At 40.1% G+C, this 21,962-nt stretch overlaps 1 protein-coding gene across 4 annotated transcripts in view; it reads left to right on the forward strand.

Annotated features, from left to right (window-relative positions):
* SPSB4 (splA/ryanodine receptor domain and SOCS box containing 4) overlaps positions 1-19,094 on the forward strand; it is a 161,765-nt gene extending 142,671 nt beyond the window's left edge. For all 4 annotated transcript variants that reach the window (XM_027650703.1, XM_027650705.1, XM_027650704.1 and 1 more), the window contains one exon: positions 17,798-19,094. In XM_027650703.1, the coding sequence (XP_027506504.1) occupies positions 17,798-17,925 (128 nt within the window). In that variant the 3' untranslated portion in view covers positions 17,926-19,094. The remainder of the gene's footprint in view (positions 1-17,797) is intronic.
* Positions 19,095-21,962: the final 2,868 nt, after the last annotated feature.

Consider the following 21,962-nt stretch of genomic DNA (forward strand, 5'->3'; position numbering starts at 1 on the left):
CTATTTCATTGTACACCTGAACCCCAAAGTTAGACACATAAAAATTTGCTGACATGCAAATAAAGTGATCACTGGCCTTGAATGAACGTGGCCCACTCTTTCCCATGCCTTTCATGTTGTTTTCCTAATTTCTGCCACTACTTACAGAAAATAAAAATGTGCCTCAGACATGTAAATCATCCTTTATGGTAAAGAAAACCGGTCCATCAATTGATGCTAGGGGAAAAAGCATTAATCTTCTGGTTGTTGGAGTGTCTACTGGTTTAGGAGCTCTGCTCCCAGGATCACGTCCTGTCAAAGTGCTCAGCTGCGGCGGAAACTTCCATGAGTAATGCACAGTCTGTTTTACTGAAGTTATTCCTGCCTTTCCTCAACATCTTTCTATAAATACTTTGAGGGCATTTTAATGCCTTATTCTTAGCCTACAATGACCTTCCTGGAATAAAAGATGTGATTAGGAGATTGGCCCATGAGTGTACATTCCTTCATTAACAAAATCGGAGGATGTATGTGTAGGAGAAGCTCTTGCAGAAAGAAAATGTACCTGCTGTCGTGGACCAGGGCTGCAGCACTTTGAAAGGTGCTGCCTGTTGCCTGACCACAGGTCAGATGCTCTTACTCAAATTCAAAAAAAAATTTGGTGGTTATTTGACAAGCCATTTTGGAGCCAAGTGAACTAATCTTTGCATAGTGTTTTGATGCATTCCCCAAAGTTTTCTTGAACCTTTGCAGTATTTGTTCTGTTTCAGATGTAGCAGTTTTATGTAATACAGGGTAGTTTAACTTCCTCTTAACGTGGCTATTAATCCATGCAACATGTAATTAATATTGAAAAAGCAATATATAATTTGTTTATGCAGATAGACCACACTATTTTATTTTAAAGAGTCTAGTAAAACCCGATGGTTTACTACTTAATAACATAATTTAAACATTCAGAGTCCATGGTATTTCCCCAGAGTGATTTATAATACAGCAACTAATGGAAAGCTTAAGAAAAGGGAGGAGGGTTTGGATGGGAACACTTAAAATTTCTTGGCAGATGCTTACTACTAGGGAAGCTTAGGGGTTTTTTTCTCTTTCCTTCTGGGAGTGAGAGATTTCAAGGAGGAAATGGCAGCTCTGGGTTCCTGAGAGTGTTTTCTGAAGGCAGGCTTAGAGAACAGCCTCATTTACATTGCAGACCACATCCCTGGGAAAAATGTAGCATGGGCTCCTCACCTGCCCAGGCTGGCTGGTGCTTTTGGGAATGGAGCCACAGCTGTCTGACACAGGCACTGCTGCCTGGCTGGGGCTCCTTGTGCTGCTTGAGCAGTAATAAACAGGCTTTATCTTGATGGAGAGAATGGAGTCACATAGGTGCAACTAGAAATGTAAAATCTAGTTTCTGAAACCCAAGGGTAAAGGCTTGCAAAAGATTTAAGCTGTTCTGGCACTGCAAAAGCAGTGCTACTTTTTTCTTATCAGATGAACTTCAGGGTTTTGAAGTGATATTTTAAGTTCTCACGATGGTAGATGCAGAGAGTCATCATATTTATTACATTTAAAAAAACCCAAACAAATGAATTTCCAGCATTGTGAATTGTTTATGACACTTAGGGGAATAATTATTATTTGAATTTCAGATAACAGTTCTTAGTTTTACCTTCTTCTGAGCAGAGCTTCTCAAAAGCCTGGCTTACTGCTGGGGTAGGTAGAGCTTTACTGAGGCTTTGGAGGGTTCAGACCATACTTGTGTTATGTCTGCAGAACACAGCTTGCAAAGAGGGATCCTAAAAAGACTTCAGAGGCTTCAGAGAGCTGCTGGTTTGCTTACTTTTTGTATTCTGTGTTGTTCTTTCAACTCCCCTGCTTCATGGGCTGTAGATTTTGTGCATATGAATGTAACTAATTCCAATGTCGATACTAAAGTTTTAGTGATAGATTGGAAATTCATTATGGATGTGTTTCACCTCTGTGGCAATGGGTTTAGCTGGACAGGAGCAATGTTTTGTGCCCCTTGTTGTAATACTTGTATGTGTAGTGGACCATATTGCCCAGGAGGTGTGTTTTGGGAAAATAGGAAGGCCAAAGCATGGCAGGTGTCATCGTGTCTACCTGTCAACCAAAAATGACTTTGGCATTCCCTTCTCTATGTGGTGATGTTTCCCTTCATTTCCTCTGAAGTTTAGTGTTGGCCTGGCTAGGCAATGGAAAAGAAATGCCAAAAAAGCAGAGCTTTGGCTCTGAAATGGGTTATTAGGAACAAGATAGGTAGTAGCTATTTGAAAGAAAAGCAATGAAATGCCATTGTCTGCAGGGAGCCATCAGCTCCTGAGGATCACCAAGTCTTCGGAACTTAGGGAAGACAGAAATGCATGTAGGATTGCTCAGAAGTCCTTTTTCTCTAAATGTTTTATTACTACTGATAAATCCTCTCCTGTCCCTCTCCCTTCCCTCTCTGGTGCATTTGTCCTAAGAGAAACCACAAGTCCTGGAATTCTGGTGGGAAGGGGCATGGTTTAGCTCAGGGAAGAACTGCATCCCTGCTGCCATGAGCATGGCAACACCTGGAATGAGGTAAAAGTCCATGCAGAGTAGTGTTGTAGTGTGAGCAACTGGAAATACCTGGGTATTGTGAAGGAAATAAATACTTTCACAAGTTAGATGAATTTTAGGTGCATTATTTGCACGGACAAAATTCCTGGGCAGGCATTTAAAAAAGACGTGGGAGGGTGGGACAACTTTGGTCTGTTAGTGGTTTTGTTTTGTGATTAACAGGCAACTCAAACTTTTGAGCTTTCTAGATTTTTAGGGGCTTTTTAGTCCATGTGCTATTATTTGGGAACATGTACTCATTTCCTTGACTCCTTGAAAATGCTTTTCTGTTAACAACATTCTGTAACCAGGCTGTCTCCATAAAGTGCTTCCCAAAAGCAAGAGAGATTTCATTCAGATGTTCTAAACAACCTCAAAGGAAAGTGTGTTTTGTGAGACATCCATGTTTGAATGGACCAAGCTGAGCCTACCTTTCATCAAAATTGGGCAAGTCCCATAAGGAAAAATGCACGTAAAATTAATTGAGCTCTGTGTACTTGAAAGCAAGGATTCAGTTCTGGTGTGACTACTGAGCACAACGGAAGAGGAACAGATGATTTTGGAACAGGCAAAATTTTGTGACCTTTTCTGTCAGTGGTAATTGCTAAATCCATATGGATCATCCTGAGCATGAATTTGATGAAATTACAAGTACTGTGCACAACTGGCTTCTGAAAGAACCGGATGCTTCTAAGAAACAAGCAGATTAAACTTTTTTTTTTTTTTTTGGGAGGGTGTTCACATTGTGCTGGAAGGTTACAAACATGATGTGCCGACTCCTAGTGCACCCTGGAAATCTGAACAGAAGGGCTGCGGTCTCCAGTCACTGTAGGGTGAGCGTTGCTCTTCTGTGAGATCCTCAAGGAGTGATGCAGGTCACAGTCTATGAGGTTTGCTTGTGCTCAGGCACAGAAGTTCTTGTTCAAAGCTGAATGGGAGAGAGGTCTGGGAGTTCTGAAGAATTGTCATCTGGCTTTGTTGTTTTGAAGGGATGAATGGCCTGGGAGGTCAGTATTAATTGGTGTTACCTACCCAGGGAAGGGCAGTGATGAATAATATATAGTCCTGGTTTTGTCTTTGGAAGGTATAGCAATAAAGCAGAAGAAATGTAAATATTGTCCTTTTTTACTATTCTGGAAAATTACCTTATAGAAAGTGAAATGCATATTTCAGTCAGTAGCACCAGGATCCCAAATACACAAAGCCCAGGAATCTGATTTTGAATCAGTATGTAAAATTAAAGTATATATTATAAAAAGATTTCATTCAGAATATGAAAATGCATGACATAGACATTCAGATATGTCATCACAGCAGAGATGGTGTTTGTACTGAAAGTAACACACTGAACAGTAACACCAAGAAAGGAAAGGCTTTATTTTTATTTTTCTTTGTTCATTGACATTTTTCCACTGATCTTGGTGTATTGCTGGCCACTCCCAAGTTGCTTTTGTCATTGTCATTTAGTAATGCTTTCCTTAGTCTCCTAATCTCCCTGCCTCTGTGGGAATGTCTGCAGAGGAAACCAGGAGGAACAGGTAATGGAGAGCTCCAGATCTCCCCTCCATCGCTGGCAGCGTGGATGTACCGAGTCAGCAGCACTTTGGAGCTCCTGAGGAAGTACCCTCGATGGTCACTGCCCTTCTCATCATCTCTTCAGCTGGAAGATGCTTGCAAGGATAAAGTCAGCCTGATAATCTTTGCTTGGGTGCCCACGTCTTTGTGTCTCAACTTCAATAGTGTTTGCCTGTGTCTCACAGCAGGAGGAAAGCATCTCCTTGATTTTTTTAGTCCTTCTTACTGAAGAAATTTGTCCGATTTTTAAAAGGACAAGGAGATGCAAAACAAATATCAGCACATTGGGAAATGGGATATGTTGGATACTCCTCTTTCTTCCCCCTAGTGCTTGACTAGAGAGTGCTTTGGGGCTGTGGTTTTGATTCTATGTATGGCTGATAAGATTTAGAACAAACACAAGGTCTTGATCTCTCCTCCTGGACAGGGGAGTAAAAAGATATCCAAAGTAAACAGCTTACTAATGTGATGGGTTTAGGGGATGGTTTAAATGGAATGCTTCCCAGGAAATCTGCTCTGGGTGGCTGTTCCCACCCCTATGAAGGATGATTTTGGAAAGCTTTGAGTTGCTTTTTGCTCAGTCATTGTCTATGTGATTAACTTAATTAGTTAAGAAATATCCAAGACATCAAAGGGGCATGGGCATGTCCTTATGCCCAAGGGGTCAGTGTTTTTCTCAGAACTGTGAGTACGTGAAAAAATAAAATCCAATGCATTTTAGAGGCAGATTGACATCAAAAATTTCTTGGCAACAGGGAAAAAGAGAAATATCTATGGATGGGGGACCCTATTTAGCAGTATTTACCCTGGCAAAAATCCCTTTGGCTTTGCTGACAATGCTGGTGGAGTCAAAAAGGCTGAGTCGCCAGGGATTGGAAGGAATTCGGTGGGAAGCATTCTCTTGTGCTCTGTGTAATTCTGAATGTGCTTTTAATATTTTGGGGGGTTGTACTTTGAATTAAGTACCAAGTTAAAGAATTTGTTTTTGTAATTTAGCTTTTGCACCAATCTGTTGCACCTATGTCACCCAGATTTTTAGATTAAAACAGGCAAAATATGCCATGCCTGATGCTTCCACATCCAGAAGTAGGGGGGTTTTCTTTTTTAAACCCCAGTTCACTGGGTGACACTGTTTGAGAGTAGGAGTGCAGAAAAATGGGAAGGAGATGACTGATAAGAGAGAAAATAAGACAAATGGTTTAATAGGTCAGAAGATTTGATTGAAAAGAGTCAGAGTGGAGTTTTTTCATGTGTGTATATATATTTTTATATATATATAAATTATATATATGTTTATATGTGTCACACAAGCATAAAATGAGATCAATATGTATCTCTCACCTTTTTGTTTTTGTAATCACATTAAGAAAACTCTAAAAATTAGTGTTCAAAATATGAGACTAATAGTAAAGGCGTCTGTCCAGAATCTATCAAAAGATAATGGAGATTTGGCATCAAATGATACTCCACAAACTAAAAAAACCCAAACAACAACAACAACAACACCACAAAAAACCCCAAAAGAAAAAACAAACAAACATACAAACAAAAAACCAACAAAAGCCCACACAATTTTTCCCATGAGTGAGTTACTTACTGTTTAAGTTTGAAAAAAGCCAAACTGTAAATAAAATATCAAATAAAAAGTTGACAAAAAAAGCCATCCCTTTTTGGAGAGCTGGAAATGGCCTTATTGTCTTCATTAAGCTCTGCTGCCTGCTTGGCACTGTAATGAATCAAGTCATTTATTGTGATACCTCAGTATAGGCTTGCATAAACTCACTTATTGTTGAAAACTGTAACCTGCATATTTACCAATGCCCAGATAAGAAAATAGATCCTTTTGGAGCTAAAACCATGTTGAAATTAGTTTCTATTTTGTATTAAGAAATTATTATGTATCTGGCCAAGTTGTAGAGTTCTAGAGATGTTTTTATTTTCTGTGGTATTAATCATACACACACACACACGTAATAGTGAGCTGAGTGCCTCAAGCTCCTACATGAATCTCTTCAGGAATCTGAAAACACAAACATGTAGAAACTGTGATAAGAATTTTGGTACATATTCCATTTCTTTCATTTTTTTTTTATTTGCTATCTTCTGTATTAGTGGGTGGATGGGACTCCCTTTCTTAGAGAAATAAGGCATGCAAGTACATTAAAGAGGTGAGTGAATTGCTCGACTTTGCTTTGTTGTTCCCTGATGCATTTTTTTTTTTAATTGCCAACCTCACAAATTAACTTTGGGATCTGAAAATCTAGATAAATCTCTGTTCATAATAGCTTTTCTGCAGACCAAATAATGCTTTCATTTACACCTGTGCAACTGCATTAGCCAGCTGGCAGCTGGGGCAGAGCGAGTTGGAACAGGCTGTTTATGGACAAAGCGTGTTTGATAATGAATCAGTGAGAAGCAATAAACCCAGACCCTTGGTGGTGTTTTATAGTTCCTCACAGAGCACAGCCACACAGCTCAGTGTTTCAGCTGCTCCTGGCTCTCTCCTCATCTTGTTTGACATCAATGGCATCCTGTGCAGATGGTGGTTGTAAAACTGAGTGAGGACAGAAGGACCAAGCCTGGAGCTGGGAGATGTGTGAGGGGACAGGGCTGGGGTTAAAGCCTCCCTGGTCACTCCTTGCTGCCCTCCTCTTTGTGTCTGAATTTATTGGAACAGCAAGAGAGCACCACTGGGGGAAGGGTCGTTGTGTGGAGTTTGATAAGTTCAAAGGAAATGTGTTAGCTGGATCTGGTGGGCTGGAGGATGGCAGGGAGGAAGCCAGGAGTGGTGTGCTACTGCTGCAGACCTAGTTCTCAAAATATATTAAGCAGTGTTGTGAGGAACAGGCTGATGGATGGATGGAGGATGGCAGCAGGTTCCACCACAACTGCCACCTCCCCTTTCAGCTTTTCTGGCCAGAGAAGACAGCCCAGAGAGGGCTCCAGCTGTCCATGTGTCCTGTAGGACCAAGTACAGGAAAGTTTTGCTCAGTGATGCTGCACTGGAGGTGAAGCAAATCAGGGTGAGCAAAACTCGAGTTCACTACCAGGTTCTGGTAATCCTGTGTGAAATTCCAGGGGGTGTTTTTGTGAGTCTAATGTTTTTCATCATGTTGCATCTTCCCTACCCCCACGTGCCCAGGAAGAGGAAAGTCACTTCAGTGGACAAACCACTCCCTGGCCCACCTCTCCCCTCACCTGTCCCTTCCTTCAGTGGGTTTATGCTGGTGCTTCAGAGGCTTGGGCTGTGATAACACAGTGGCTGTGGAATGCATAATATGGAAATCATCTTTCCACACTCTTATTTCTCACAAAATGACCAGGCCCTTTGTAAGATGACATGCCAGGAGTGCCGACTGTAGGTGGTGGCACAGTGGTGTGAAATTTCAGATAGAGCTTTGCCAGGGTTGAAAGATGGTAACAAGAGCTTGTGATTGAGGAGAGCTGAGCAATGGTGGACAGCTCTATGTATTCTACCTTTGATGTGAGAGTGCATTTGTGTTCAAAATGAATGTTTTAGAAATGCATTCAGAGAGCATCAGTTGTGTTTGCATGCCAGGAATGACGATGAATCCTAAATTCAGTATGAAAATAATTCAGATCATCTCCAGTACCCATTTTCTGCTGATGAAGATTATGGTACTTAAGAAAAAAATCACTTTCAAGAAGTTGAAAATATAAATGGTACTGAACTAATGGGATCAAATTCATTACATGGAGCCTAATTGCAACTTCATGTCTCCAGATTTATTCCAGTGTAATTCTGTTAATATCAAAATTAGAGTAACAAAGTGATGAGTCAGGTCTATTGTTTGCGAATCTCCCCTAGAGATCATTAGCTTGTATACAATTGCATTAAAATTTAAATGACATGCTGCTGTCATTTTCTCGCTTGGTTTGAGAAAATCTGCATATGTTGGAGCCTCTGGGTAACTAAAATTGAAGCAGTTGAGAAAACGTCTTATAACAATGATATGAGGAATACAGTCAAATATTAATTGTCTTAAACAGCTCAGCACAATCTGTGTTAATGTAAGTGGGAGAGTCATCAGTTTTGTTGCCCTGTCAATATGGTGAAGCTTTGAAGAAAGCTGCGGTGGGGTGCAGTGTGATGCAGAAGATGTCTTGAATCAATTTAATTGCTAACTAGGATAAATAACTTCAGTATAATACTAAACAGCCATACAGAAAATTATTGTGAGAGGTTCCAGCTGAGAATGAGAGTTGTAAGCAATGGAAATCTTGCATGAGCATGTGTTACTTCAGTATGGCAGTATGTAGAAATTCTGGTGAGGCTCCAGCATGCTGGGCACAGTACAAGAAAAGATGACAGGGTGTGTATTCCACTGTTCCACACAATGAATATGTCATACAAAATGCAACAGGCAGATAAAAGAGCCTGGTGGGAGAAGGGCAGATGGGACAATCAGGCAACTAGATACCTACCCAGTTCAGCACAGAGTGCCAAGTTTTGGGGTTTTGCATGCTTCTCGTTTGTTCTCTCCCCCTTTCCCTCTCCCTCTCTCATCCTTGATTAGCTAACCCAAAATAAAAAATGTATTTAAGAACAGCTGTGAAAACTTAACAGTTTTGAATTTGAGAATGTTGCAATCACTATGATTAGGTTTCCCACCAAGAAATCTCATCTGCTGTCGTAGTATTAAGGCAGAAATAATGTGTCAATGAACTGAAGGATAGCAAGAGGTTCACCAAAAATATCTTTGATTTCCTGTCCCACTTCCCTGGGCAATAAGGAGTTGTTCACAGCCATAAAGACTGTTACAGGTGTGTACCTATGCATGGTATATTACATGCCCATTTATGAAGCACATGTCATGAAGAGATAAAATGCAAGGAATTGTTTCAGCGTATTCCAGTCCCCACATTGCTCGCAGTGTGTGGTCGCCTCTTGCAATAATTGTCTGCAGTGGTTTGTCCTTGAATCTTGAACTTTCCTTCAACTTTTTCCATTATTACTTTGTCTATAAATCTGTCCATAACCCCTGAACAACATGGTCTTTGAACTCCAGTACATCTACTCAGTGAAATTCTCATGCAAGCTTTAATCTTCTCTCACCTTGATATATTTTAACTTCCCTCTTTATGGCCTGGCACACAAGCTGAATTTAATGGTGATAAATGTGTTTCTAAGATTAAAAGCTATGAAGTATGTGTTACAGATTAATCTAAACCAAATCTTCATTCTCAACGTGGTACACTTGGGGAGGTTTGAGCAGGGAGGAGCTAAGGAGCCAATGGTTGTAGCTTAGGCTCATCTCTGGTGTCAAACACTTCGGTTTTGTTTGCTCCTTTTAAAGAGCCTGTATTAGTGTTGTGTGTCTTTGCTACTATAGGGCATTAGATCATCGCTGAAGTAGCTGTCCCAATTTACCTTTGCACCGTGTTCAAGAGCAAAGTGGAGAGTCGTTTTGTGGAAGGATCTGATGGCAGGAGAACAACAAACAAATCAAGGCCAGAAAACAAATCTTTCCAGCCCATCCTCCTATCTTTCCGATTCAAAAAGGGAATGAAATCATACATGCCCTTCCCCTTTCAGAAGGGAAGTTGCCACCGTTCTTGCTTGTGGTCTTTGTCAGCATGCAAATTTCTCAAGATGTAGCAAAACCAGCTTATTACACAGCTTTGCTCCTTTTATAAAAAGCCATTCATTTGCTGCTGTTTTGCAGCACTATAATTTAATAATTTGTAGATTGTAGAAATAGTGTGTTAAAATGTTTTAAAATATGAGTCATACCTGTGATATTTTTTTTACTGTTGTTGTTGCTGGAAATTGAAGTATGGTCATGCACATGTACATTTAAGCAGTTGTAATTCAGAAAATGGAAATTTTTCAGGTGAGTTTCCACAGTGAAGTTTGCTTGTAGATTTGGCCTGGGCCAGACTTTGTGCCTGTTTTTCATATTAATATGTGGGTCTAGGGCCCTTTTGGATGGATCATAAACCTACCTAGAGGGTAAGAACTGAAGACCACATGGAGCCTCTCAGAGGAGGGTTTCTGCAGGTATTTGTGTATGGTATATATGTGTATGACTCCATACATACATACAGCCTTCCTATAAATGTAAACAAATTACTTTGTTAGGAAGAATACTCCTATAACCAAGAGGATTAAAAAAAAGAATGTAGGCCTATGCCGAAGCGTAATAAATTGAGATCTTTAGGAATAAATTTTAAGCCCGTGTTGAATTTCTTCAGTTTAGGCATTTGCTCTGGTCCTCGTGAGTTCAGGACCAGTTGTCTGAATTCACAGTTGTCTGAATTCGATTCCTGAATTGTGAATTCCTCGTAGGAGACTGCAGACACTGAAATGCAAAAAAGAAACTGCGTGGAGCTCTCCATTTGTGCTCAAAGGATAGATTCTTTATCGAACCCTAACAGGAGGCCACTGGCTTTGGGGATTGCTTTTCGTTTGTTTTCATTCTGTTCTGCTTTTCAAACCTTTTCCTCTCAAGAAAGCACAGCTGGAGAGCATTAACTGAAAACAAATGATGCTGCAGAATATCTGCTTGTTCATTGCTGCTTTTTCAGCTTAATTCTGCTAAATGATGCTTGATTGAAGTTTTAAACTGTGCTTAACTGCATTTAACACTTAAAAGCCAAAGGTATCTGTAAACCGATCCTCCCGGCCCGGCCCAGACGCGCAGAGGAGGAGGCGGAGAGGGGTAGAGGGAGGTTACTCCTGAGTCCTTCTCTCTGTTCAAGCTTTCTTGCCTTCCTTTCTCCCTTTAACATATTTAATTTCAAGTACCGAATTTTTGTGGGATGCAGGCTAGCTCAAATACAGGGCGGTGTTTGTGCTGGTTTTGTATTTTTACTTCCCCACCCTGCCTCGCTTAAAGCAAGGTGCTGGTGTGGACAGCACAAAGCTTTATTTGTCCTGGTGGACAACTGCTGGAGACAGCGGCTGTTTGTCAGCCCTGCCCGATAACACAGCATCGCACCATCTGCCGCCCGTTCCGCTTTTGGAGGAGCGGGGGCGATCATTTCCAGCTGTGTGTGCACAGGATGCCGGGGGGAAGGCGGTGTCAGAGGGGCTCACGGGGGGTGCGGGGACACGGCCCCTGCAAAGCCAGCCTAAGAGTGGGGATGATCTGCCAGAGCCCACGGCTCTCGGATAGATAAACACGGAGTTGGAGGAACGTGGCAATGCTCTTCTGAAAAACCAAAGCGTTCCCTTTTGAATTGCAGAATTCTTGAGAGAGGTGATGGGTCTGGATCGCCTGAGCCTTAATTAAAATGAGATATTCTAAGGTGCTTCATTTTTGTTTGCTGGGTTAGGCTGCAGAGCTTAAAGACATCTGTAGGAAAAATTGATAGGTGATTTCTTTTATCCTGTTAATCCTTTGTCTGAATTTTCATTGCTGTTAGGAGATTTATTAGCATTTTTTATGACTGGTCATAGCCCGTGTTCTCTAATATATTTTTTGCAATTTCCTTTCTCTAGATTGTGCCATTTAAGGAACACAACTCAAATTTTCCATCAGTTGCATCAGGGAAGCCATAAATATGTCACAGGGGGTGTATTTATGTACCGTATTATGCAGGGGAAAGAATTTTGCCTGTACTGCGTAAAATTAAAACAATAATTAAGCTTTGGCAGAAAGGTTGGAAGGAAAACTCCTGGCTTACATATATTTGTATGTTTATGGTATGTGATAATTAAATGGCAGTTAAAAATTCCTGTATACCCTAAATCACCTTAATGGAAACACTTGGGCCATGTTACCTCTTAGCAGGTGTCTTAATACTTGGAGGAAGGGTGGAAATTCAAGAAAAAGGGTGGGACTCAGGTGTCCTGGTAGGGAACAGAAAATTGTCCATGGGATCAGGTAGATGTCAGGTAGCTGAGTGGTGTCAAGCTGTGAAGAGAGCTTTCCCTTCCCACCTGGTTATGGGAGGCCATATAACAGGCACAGGGTAGGACTGTTGTCTCATGTCCATGCTGAATCCCTTTCCATGACAAAGAGTCAGTCTTTTGGGGACACCATCCTTCTAAAGATCACGATGATCATGGATCTTGGCAAAGTATGAGATAGAAATGGAGCAATGAAAAGCAGTGCAGAGCAGGAACCAGGGTGCTGCTGACTTATTGGTGGGTAAGAGGAGAGGGCAGGAAGGGGAACTGAGCAATAGCCACAGAGTACGTAAAACACAGAAAACCTTGTGCCCCCTTAGGATATGAACAGAGGCATCCTGCATTTCCCTCCTTTCCAGACTTCTCTGTGCACCAGGCATGTTCTACTTCTGCAAGAGGTTCCTCTGTTTCCCGTTCTTGAGAGGGTGCCCCTTCACCTCAGTAACGAGCTGGCTCTTCCCTCCTGGCACTGTTGTTGTCAGTACGGCAAAGTTAGGACTGGAGATGTGTTCTCCACTTATTTAATGATGTGCGGTCACATCTCTGTCTTGTAACACTGTACTTTTTTTTTATTGCTTAATCTGACTTCGAAGCTGCCTTTCAGCAGTTGGAAACGATAACATGCATCACTGAATTATAAGTGCTTTTTAATAAGTCTAAGGCCAAAAGTATCAAAACATATGGTAGCTTGGTGTCTATAAAAATCCTAAAAAATTTCTTAATTTTTGGTGATGTGGATTCACAAAAACTTTGTCTTTCACCCAGCTTTAATTTTGCTCTGTGCTTTTTTCCCCCAGACATCTTTGCTTTTATAACATGAGATAAAAATATATTCTTCATAGATTAATGAAAGCCATGAACATGATGAGAGAGCTTTAAAAATTTATTTTAAAAAAATGGTATTTTCGTTTGGCAAATAACTGTTGTGTGCTAAAAGCTGCTCTTTTGCATGGGCCTTATGTAACATTGCAGTTAATAACATTTAGTGTTATCGGATGCTAAATGACTTTATCTCAACTACAAAAGCCTGTTTACAGAGATGAGGCAGCCTTGCTGGAGTGCCAGACTGTTAAAAAACTACAGGTTGCCAAAACTAAATGAACTTCTCAGCTGGTAATGATGTGCAAATTGCTCTTGCAGATATATGTATGTATTGGAGAAATGCTCACAAGCACAGGGTTGTGTCTCCTTAAAAACATTTCTTTGCCTTTGTCCTTAAACTAGCAGTGACGGCATTAGAATGAATATATCTAGTTATATAAACACAGCTATTTTGTGTTATTAATATCTGAATAGTTACTAAATAGCTATTTTAATTTAATTAACCAGTATCTATTTATTTTGAAGTTATTAGCTGTTATGTTAAAGGGCTATTTAAGCTATTTCACTTGGTGAAATGCAGCTCTAGGTGAGAAGAACAGCTGTGATTGTACCTTAACCAGCTTCCAAATATGATTGTAGTGTAGGGAAGGGAAGGTTTGTGATGGAATACCCAACCTGTGACCTTGGTGGGCCTGTGCAGATACAGCGCTAAGAAGGAGGAGAAGCAAAGGTCTGTTGGTTTCTTTTGTACGTGGGCCTTCTTGTAAACTACTGGTACAAAATTGGGAGACACAGGAATTAAACTCTGACACATCAGTTACGCAAGGTTTTTTTTAGTCTTTTGTTTAATTATTATTTTTCTCTTGAAAAAATAATTTTCTGTAATGTGGCACCTGTGGGTGAAGAGGTCTCATAGTAAACTCTAAATGAGAAGATCATTCCTTAAAGTATGTTCAGAAAGGTGTTGGCCCAGGCTTGGAGAGTGTGTTACCCAGAAGCTGCACTTTTCTCTCTGAGTGCTGCTGGATCCTGAGAGGAAGCACTGGGTTTCCTGTGCAAAGCTTGCTCCCTTGCCCTGGAGTGTCTCACTTTGCATTTCTTAGCCTGGTTGGGAATTTAGTACAAAGAGCCATTCTTGTGAATCATGTTTTCTTTGCAGTTTTGCATTCCAGCTCAGCAATTCATTCCTCCTTTTTTCTAATGGCAAGAACATTACTGGGGTTCACATAACTTTGGTAAAATGGCTGATTCAGATTCTTCTGGGAGGCTTGAATGCTCCAGTTCCATTCCATTGGGGGTTATTCTAAAAATACAACTCTTAGTATACCTAATATGCATTATAAGTAGTGAGATGTTCTGACCGTTAATATCCCCGAATTTAAAAGTTTTTCAAAGGTAAATATTTAATGTTGTGAAAGAAAGGCTTTTCAGTAGTCAAGCTTACAGCTTACGATGTGTCTTCTGAGTAATCATGTTTCCATCCCTTGCATTATTAAGAGTCTTCCAAACATTATTTGCATAATCTTAAATGAAAATCGTATTTTGGAAATACTATTTTGAACGTTTGAGTGCACTGTAGAGTGTTTCGTATAGGTCGAGTCTGCGTTTGTATTTCAGGCGGGGTGCACAGCAACAAACACTCGGGTCTAACGATTCCTTTCCTCTCTGAAAGGACCGAGTTACTTGTGGTTCTTTCATTTCTCACTGAATATTCCTGAAAACCTGAAGCACTTGTGGTGTTTGCACGGTGTGGGGGAGACGGTTCAGCCGTTCCAGGAGATGAGGAGCAGCCTCTTTGCAGCGGTCCATTTCCTCGCAGGCACGCTGTGCTCTGCTGACATCGCCCCCATTCCCCCTCCCCGAGCTCCGGGGCAGGAAATTCCTCGCAACTGGTGGGTGAATCACTGGAGCTGCAGGGAGGGCACGGCGGGGCCGGGGCTCGGGACCCGCCGGGAATGCCAGGCATTGGCACGGGCGAGGCGCTGGAAGCATCTCTGAGGTTACCACCGGGCTGCAGGGCAGTGGGGTCTGGTGTGTCTTTGCTCTGCCAGTTGTTGAGGTGTGGGATCTGCTGGGACACCTCTGGCCCAGGGCTGATGTGCTGGAGGAGGGTGCATGCCTGGGAGTGTCTCTCGGCTTCAGGGCAAGGTGGAGCTGAGGGATGCACCCCAGTGCCCGGGATGAGAAGCTCTTTGCCCCATGGTAATACAAATGCTTCCCTCTGGAACTAACCCAGTGTTTAGAACCAAACTTCTGCTTCTTAAAACGCAAATCTTTTTCTAAATTATCCGCCTTTGTAAACTATGTAGTAAAAATGTGAGAAGTGATGGATGGAGAGTGCATGCATTAGGGTACAGACCAAATGTTTAATAATGGTTCTTTTGAGTTAGGCTGCCTGAAAATTGCCAGTCTTTCATTTTAGACTTTTACCATTGTCCGATAAACCATTTTGAAACTCAGTTTATTTCTTTTCCTGAATTTAATTTTTGTTCATTTAGGACTATCCACAACTACATACATTTTTAACTTATAATGCTATTATTACACTTTTTTCTCAAGTTCTTACAATCAGCACCCCAGAAAACATAAATTCTATTTAGTATTGTAGGACAGACCTGTTCTAATTTTGTTGTAGGTTTGAACTGCTGTTCAATAGAATAAAAAGAATACAGTTCAATTTTCAAGTTGCAAAAACACATTTAGTATGTGCAATTTAGCAGCTGTTGCAAACACTTGGAGGCATTTTCTTCAGCATTTGAAAATTCCCTGTAGCGGTGAGACAGGAAACATTCAAGCTTGAAAAATAATTTAACCTTTCCTTAAATTGTGTTTTGAAGTTTGGGATTAACTCTGTGCCTGGCTGCACAGATGGCTACATTTTACATATTCCTTTGTCTAGGAAAAAAAAAAAAAGAGACCACATGGTCAGTTAATGGCTTTAAACACTCCTAGTCCTCAGTTTACATCGTCTTAATGGGACCGCAGAGATTCTGGGAAGATACTCAGAAAATTGTTGCTTATGGTGTAAAACTTGTAAGATGTGCTGTATTCTGTGTCCTGGAACTCATGAGCTATTTTTGCTTCTGCTTATTAATCCTGGCTAATGAATTGTACAGCTTCATCCCTTAAGATTTAACATTCATAATTCTGGTATGGAAAAAATGAAAACTAAGAGCACTACTGTATAGAAAATGCTTCTTTATTACTGGGATGTGAGGGCTCTTATTTTGTAATCTTTTAATAGGCAAAATTACCAATTACGTGTATTTTTAAGAAGTAGAATCCATATCGAGTCACTGAAGTGTTTATAAGCTAAATAACCTTTTTAGTCTTTCAGAATGCTTTCTAAGCTTTTTTGCTAGCCACTTTTGGGAAATACCATAGTGAACTGTGAACTACACAAATCAATTGTGATTGGGAGAAATGATGGAAAATCCACTAAGTCAGTGGTATGTCACCAGAACAGACAATTATAGCATATAAAACCAGTCCTTAATTTGGTATCTTGTGCTTTATAAAGATTTTTTTTTTTTCCCAAGTAGGTTTTAAAATAGTATCAGCTAAAGGATTGCTAGTTTAGCATAGAATCATAGAATGGAATCATAGAATGGTTTGTGTTGGAAGGGACCCTAAAGGTTATCTAGTTCCATCCCCCTGCCATGGGGGACACTTTCCACTAGACAAACACAGTTTGTGTAGATCTGTATGTGGCACATAAAAGAAATCTTGACAAAACCACTTAGTGCTGTACAGTGTTGAGCACTAGTAAGAAATCTGTCAAGTTTATGAAAGGTTATCGCTACAATATGGGCACATGACTCTTTTTTTTTTCTCCATTTGAAAGTACTAGTAAGGTTTTTAAGGCTACTACTGCTTTATAATGTAAAAAGGAAGAATTTCCTATAGTCTTTTTAAACCAGCGTGTGCAACTAAATCCATCTGTTTGAAGTTCTTGAAGATAGCTGTAACTGGTAGAATACTTTATGGCTTTATTGCAGTTTCTGCAACAAAAAGACTTCCATTGCAAACTCTACAGTCACAAAGGTCATTCTTGCTACTATTAGATGGAAATTTTATGATGTTTCTGCAATTCTGTGTGAGTATTGCAGGCCAGGATGGGATATAGGGGTGTAGTGGTTTGAGATGCTGTGGATCACCATGTTGGAGTCTCTAGTCTTAAATGCTATCAGCCAGGCATTTCTGACAAATACTTAATTCACTTCTATTAAATTAAACTTAAGAACATCTCCAGATGTTGTTTATATATTTTGAGGGTGTTTGTATATATACATAGGAGAACATGCACCCTGCCTTCCAGTCAGCCCAATCTTCCTCCCCTAATTTATTCAAGGAGGAAAAGGTTACATTTCCTCTAGATTTTTGAGGGTGTTTTGTTTAGTTTTTTGCTTCCAATGAACTTCCTAGAAAGAAAGACTAAGAGAGTGTTGTAGGAAAAGCACTGTTGGCTGAGAAGTACCCTTAAGCTGGGTACCCTTAAGTAGCATTTCCAGTTCTAAGATGCAGAAGGAGCTGGTATGTGAAGGTCAGAAGTTGCCAGTGTAGTTCATGTTAACACAACATGACGAATGTGGTGTTATAAACATTAGAAACTCTTTGTCTTGCTTGAAATCTGGAAATGTAGTAACTTCTTATGCTGCAGTTTGGTAAGCCTGAAGAGTGGTTTGGGATTATTATTTTAAACCTCACAGATAAGGAAGCTCAGTCTGAATCTTCGCAGCCCCTTATTATGGGTGAAATGTATAGAATTCTGCCTTGGCTTCCATTGATTATCTTAATTGCCTCAGGATTATCAGACTTTTCCCAATACCATTACTATCTTTATGACTGCTCGATAGAACACAGAATCTATGTTAATAAATAAAACATTGCCTGTAAATGGAGGTGCTGAAAAATTAACTCTTTCTTTTCTTTCTTCTGTTTTTTCAGCGGAACCCCTGCCTTTAATGGACTTGTGCCGAAGATCAATTCGTTTTGCTCTTGGCAGAGACCGCCTGCATGACATAGAAATTCTACCTTTGCCTCTGTCTCTGAAAAATTATTTACAGTACCAATAAGATGTCTAGAACCCTCTGGCCTCACATTGGACTACATCAATGCAAATGGCAGAAAATTGTTTACAGCAAAATATAAATCTTTGTGATGGACACTTAAGTGTTATTTAATTTTTAATATATATTTTTTTCTGAACCAGTGAAAGCAGATCACTGTGGGGGACTACTAAAGAATGTGAAAATGTTGATTTGATTGAGATTCATGTGTTATCTGTTGCCTGTTGTGTTTACAGTCCTGAAGGCCATTATTCTCATCTCTCATATGTTAGTTTATCTTTGTTGCCTTTGGTAAATGCCAATAGAAAATCTGACCTGCAAGATACACTGTCCTGCAGGACAGAGCATTCTTCAATATTGTGATTTTCCTTTTGTCTCCTACACCTTACCCCAATAAATAAAAATAAATTAGCAAAGGAAAATTCTTGACAGTAACTTCTGAAAAATATTTAAACCTTGTCTTTGGTACACAGAGTTGCTGGGAGTTTTGAGTGTTTAGCACTCAACATAATTAGGCTTATACTATTGAAAAGCTCTAACATTCAAAAAAGCAGATTATTGTCTAGAAGAAGAGTCTGCGGTTTGAAAACATGAGAGGGAAAAAAAGGGTATATGTGTCAGATCAGTTTTTGGACTTGGTAACAGTAAGGCGCAGTTTGTTGTTTTCAAGACCAAATCTAGTCCCTCCAAACTTCTGCAGTTTATAACAAAGTGTTCACTATCCCAAGAATTTAGGATATTCATATTTTAGAAAGCTTGTCACTTTTTTTATTTGAACAAATTTATAATTTTTATGTGGTATGAACTCTAAGTACTTTGTTTTCTTTTTAATGTATGTGTGGTTATAATGTTTATTTATCTGTTTAGCGTCTGTGGAGTTCTCATTTAACTGTTTCCCATCATGGGGTGACTGATTTTGGGTTTTTTCCCATCTCCATCTGAAATGTATCAATTTTTCAGGCTCATCCCATTTTTTAAGATGCTGCTTTCTATTTGCGTTTCTTACATGTTTCAAGTTATCTGCCTGATCAGTTATCTAGTTTTTAAACTGGAAGTTGTTGTTATGGCAGAATGTCAAATGTTTAGACTGAGCTGCCTTCAGCATATTTTAATGTGAATTTACTGATGAATGAGGAGAAAATTTCTAATAAAGTCTACTGTCCAAAGTAAAACTCATATCTCCTTTGATGAAGTGTTAAATAACATAGTACTGCTCATAGCACAGAGTTGAAGTTCAGTTCCTCCTGCAGCTTTGCAAATGTTCCTGTTCGGCACTTCTTTGGGATCACTGCTTTGGTTTCGTGTGTGAGAGACATCACAGACAACATCATGTCCCTGACTGATCCCACTCACTCTGCATAGAGCTGTACTCTTGCTTTTAACACCATTCTGGTCAGATTCCTCTAAACAAAACCTCAGTTTTGTGCCAAGTCGTGCTTTGGGACTCCGTACTTTTGAGGTAGGTTGGAGTTTAAGTGCTGTGCACTGGTGATCCAGGCAAAACCACTGACCCGCAGATAGTTGCCCTACTCTCGGTCGCCCCTGGGAACACAATTACAGTTCCAGCTGGAAAACAGAAATGTGAGATAAATAGGAACATGAGGAAGAGTGGAAGCAACAAGGGCAAAGTAACACAGGGATGTCAAAAATTAAATAATAATATTTGTGTGTCTGGGCACAACTGTGTAAGTTGATGTCTGCTTCAGCATCAGATTACTTTGGGGCTGGCTTTCACTTAAGGTGAGCAGTACGTACTGCATTCCTTACCTTTATCTTGCAAAGGGGAAGAAACTACAACCCTGATCTGCATTTCCTACTTTTCCCACTTGCTTTATTTAATTTTAACCTTTTGTCTCAATAGGTATACACAGGAAGCAAGAGCTATAAAGGTATAATAGCTTACACAGAAGTTAAAATACAGCTGTGTCAAGTGATCTGTCATAAGCAAGTTAAGCAGCTGTTCAGGAATGGCCTGGTAGTCCTTATTTTTCCACCAATGAGGTCCATTTTAGGTAAACATTTCCTAAAATTAGTATTTCCCTGTGTGTAACTAGGCTTCATGTTCCTTTGAATAACTGCAGCAACACAACTGTTAAGTGTTGTCTTTTCTGTTCCTTCACTTGACCCAAGCCAACAGCTTTTTATTGTTAAAGTGGGAATTGATGTAATAAGATAAATTAATGGTGCATCTGTATGTTAATTAACATTCTACAGTGGTATTGGAATTTTAGTTAGTGCCCCTTCTGTGAGGATTTCTCTAAACCAAACATCCTTATTTTAACTTTCAGATTTTTTTTTCTAACACTTACCTGTCTTCCAGGAGTGCTAATTTTACAGGTATAATAGTTTTATTCTTTTACTGTTCCCTAATTGCATGTTGTGATTCTGTGGATGGTAGATACACTCCTTCATGTGGAGTTAGGGACCTGGCTTTGGGGATCAGAGTGTTTTTGATATAATTTTCTTGGTCCACAGAAGCCTTGTGATGGGAATGCACCATGGAGAACATTAATGATACTTCAGTGTTCTTCCTAACCACCCCTGTGCAAATAGATTCTCTTCCAAGAGGGTTTATGGGGAAAACAGAGTGCCCATCCATATTGCTAAGGATGAGTCAAGCACTGAGGCTGAGCAAATAGTCAGAGTACCTCCTCACAGAATGTACCAAAGAGAGTCTCCTCTCCGTTGGTGAGCTCCAGCCTGGGTGGGATGTCCCTCACATGGATTCTCCAGGCTCACTTTAGTGGAATGCAAACGTTGTTTACTGTCTGCTTCAGAAGCAAATTGAACAATAATTTATAAAGTGGTGATGCATTGACTTTTGCCCAAATCAGAGGTCAAACACTAAATTATCATCCTTTAACTAATGCAGTTGAAACTTCTGTCTCTCTATCCTGGCACTCCAAACACAGGAAGATACCTACCCAGAGGTATCTTCTCTAACAGAGAGAATGGTCACTTACTACAAAGCTGTATGACTCTGAGATTTGCTGTGAGATGTCCTTTACATTTATATTCTTAATTTCCAGCCACTTTTACCTTTCTTCACATGAAAAAACATAGACAATGATGTGATGGTTGTCAACTTTCATGTCCCTGTGCCTGAGCAAAAGGAGTACTGCTTTTCTAGACATGATCTGGAAGTGTTCCCATGGCTGGTAAAATAATGGTAGTAGAAACTCTGTAAAGCAAAACACGTGAGTCTTTTGGAGTCAAATTTGAGAAGCCATTGTCCTTTGGTGTCACACACATATCCCTACTGCTATGCTGGCAAAGTCTGTGCTATGGAGGCTTTATTTCTGATTCAGATTGAAACAATGGGGATGTTGTAGTACAGAGATACTATCTCTGTAGTACAGAGATAATGTACTACAATCTGCTGGTAAATTGTGAAGTGTTATTTTAGACTTCACATGTAGTCTTTCTTGTGTTCAAGTTTTTATATCAACAGATTATCTCAAACTGTTGCTGTTGAGGTAGGACCTAACTTTACAGCATTTCTCAGTGTTCTCTTAAAGCTGGGAAAAGCTGTTTCAGAAGCAGACATGTACAAATCATTTGAGTGTTTTTGATAGTTATAAAAGAGCAGCAAGCCAGAAATGCTATAAAATTTCCTTCTCATCGCCATTGCAGTTGGTATTGTTAAACTATAACCATATGTTCTCATGTCAGTGAGCAGCAATCGCTGCACAACCAGCCCTGTATCAGATCCAGCAGTGCTCGTTCAGGTACAATTCCCACTGACATCAGCGGGAGATCTGCCTGAGTCAGCACTGCTGCTCTTGGTTCCCATGTAAAGATCTCCAAACATTTCCAATACGTTGTATTGAGCGATACTTTATTATATGTAAGCAATGTCAAGCAGATGGTTTCTGCAGCAGTTTTTCTAATTTGGCAAAACATACTGGCAAGTGGAGTTAGGTGAACATTGTGAGAAAGTTGAATGAAAAAATGCATCTAGTTGAGGCTGAGAGCAATATTCAAGGGGGAAGCCAGACTTCTTGGCTCCTTGATGGTAATTTTCAAAAGCTTTTTCATTTACA

Source organism: Corapipo altera, unplaced genomic scaffold (assembly GCF_003945725.1).
Source record: "Corapipo altera isolate COAL_440 unplaced genomic scaffold, ASM394572v1 54, whole genome shotgun sequence".
In the NCBI taxonomy this organism is placed as follows: domain Eukaryota; kingdom Metazoa; phylum Chordata; class Aves; order Passeriformes; family Pipridae; genus Corapipo; species Corapipo altera.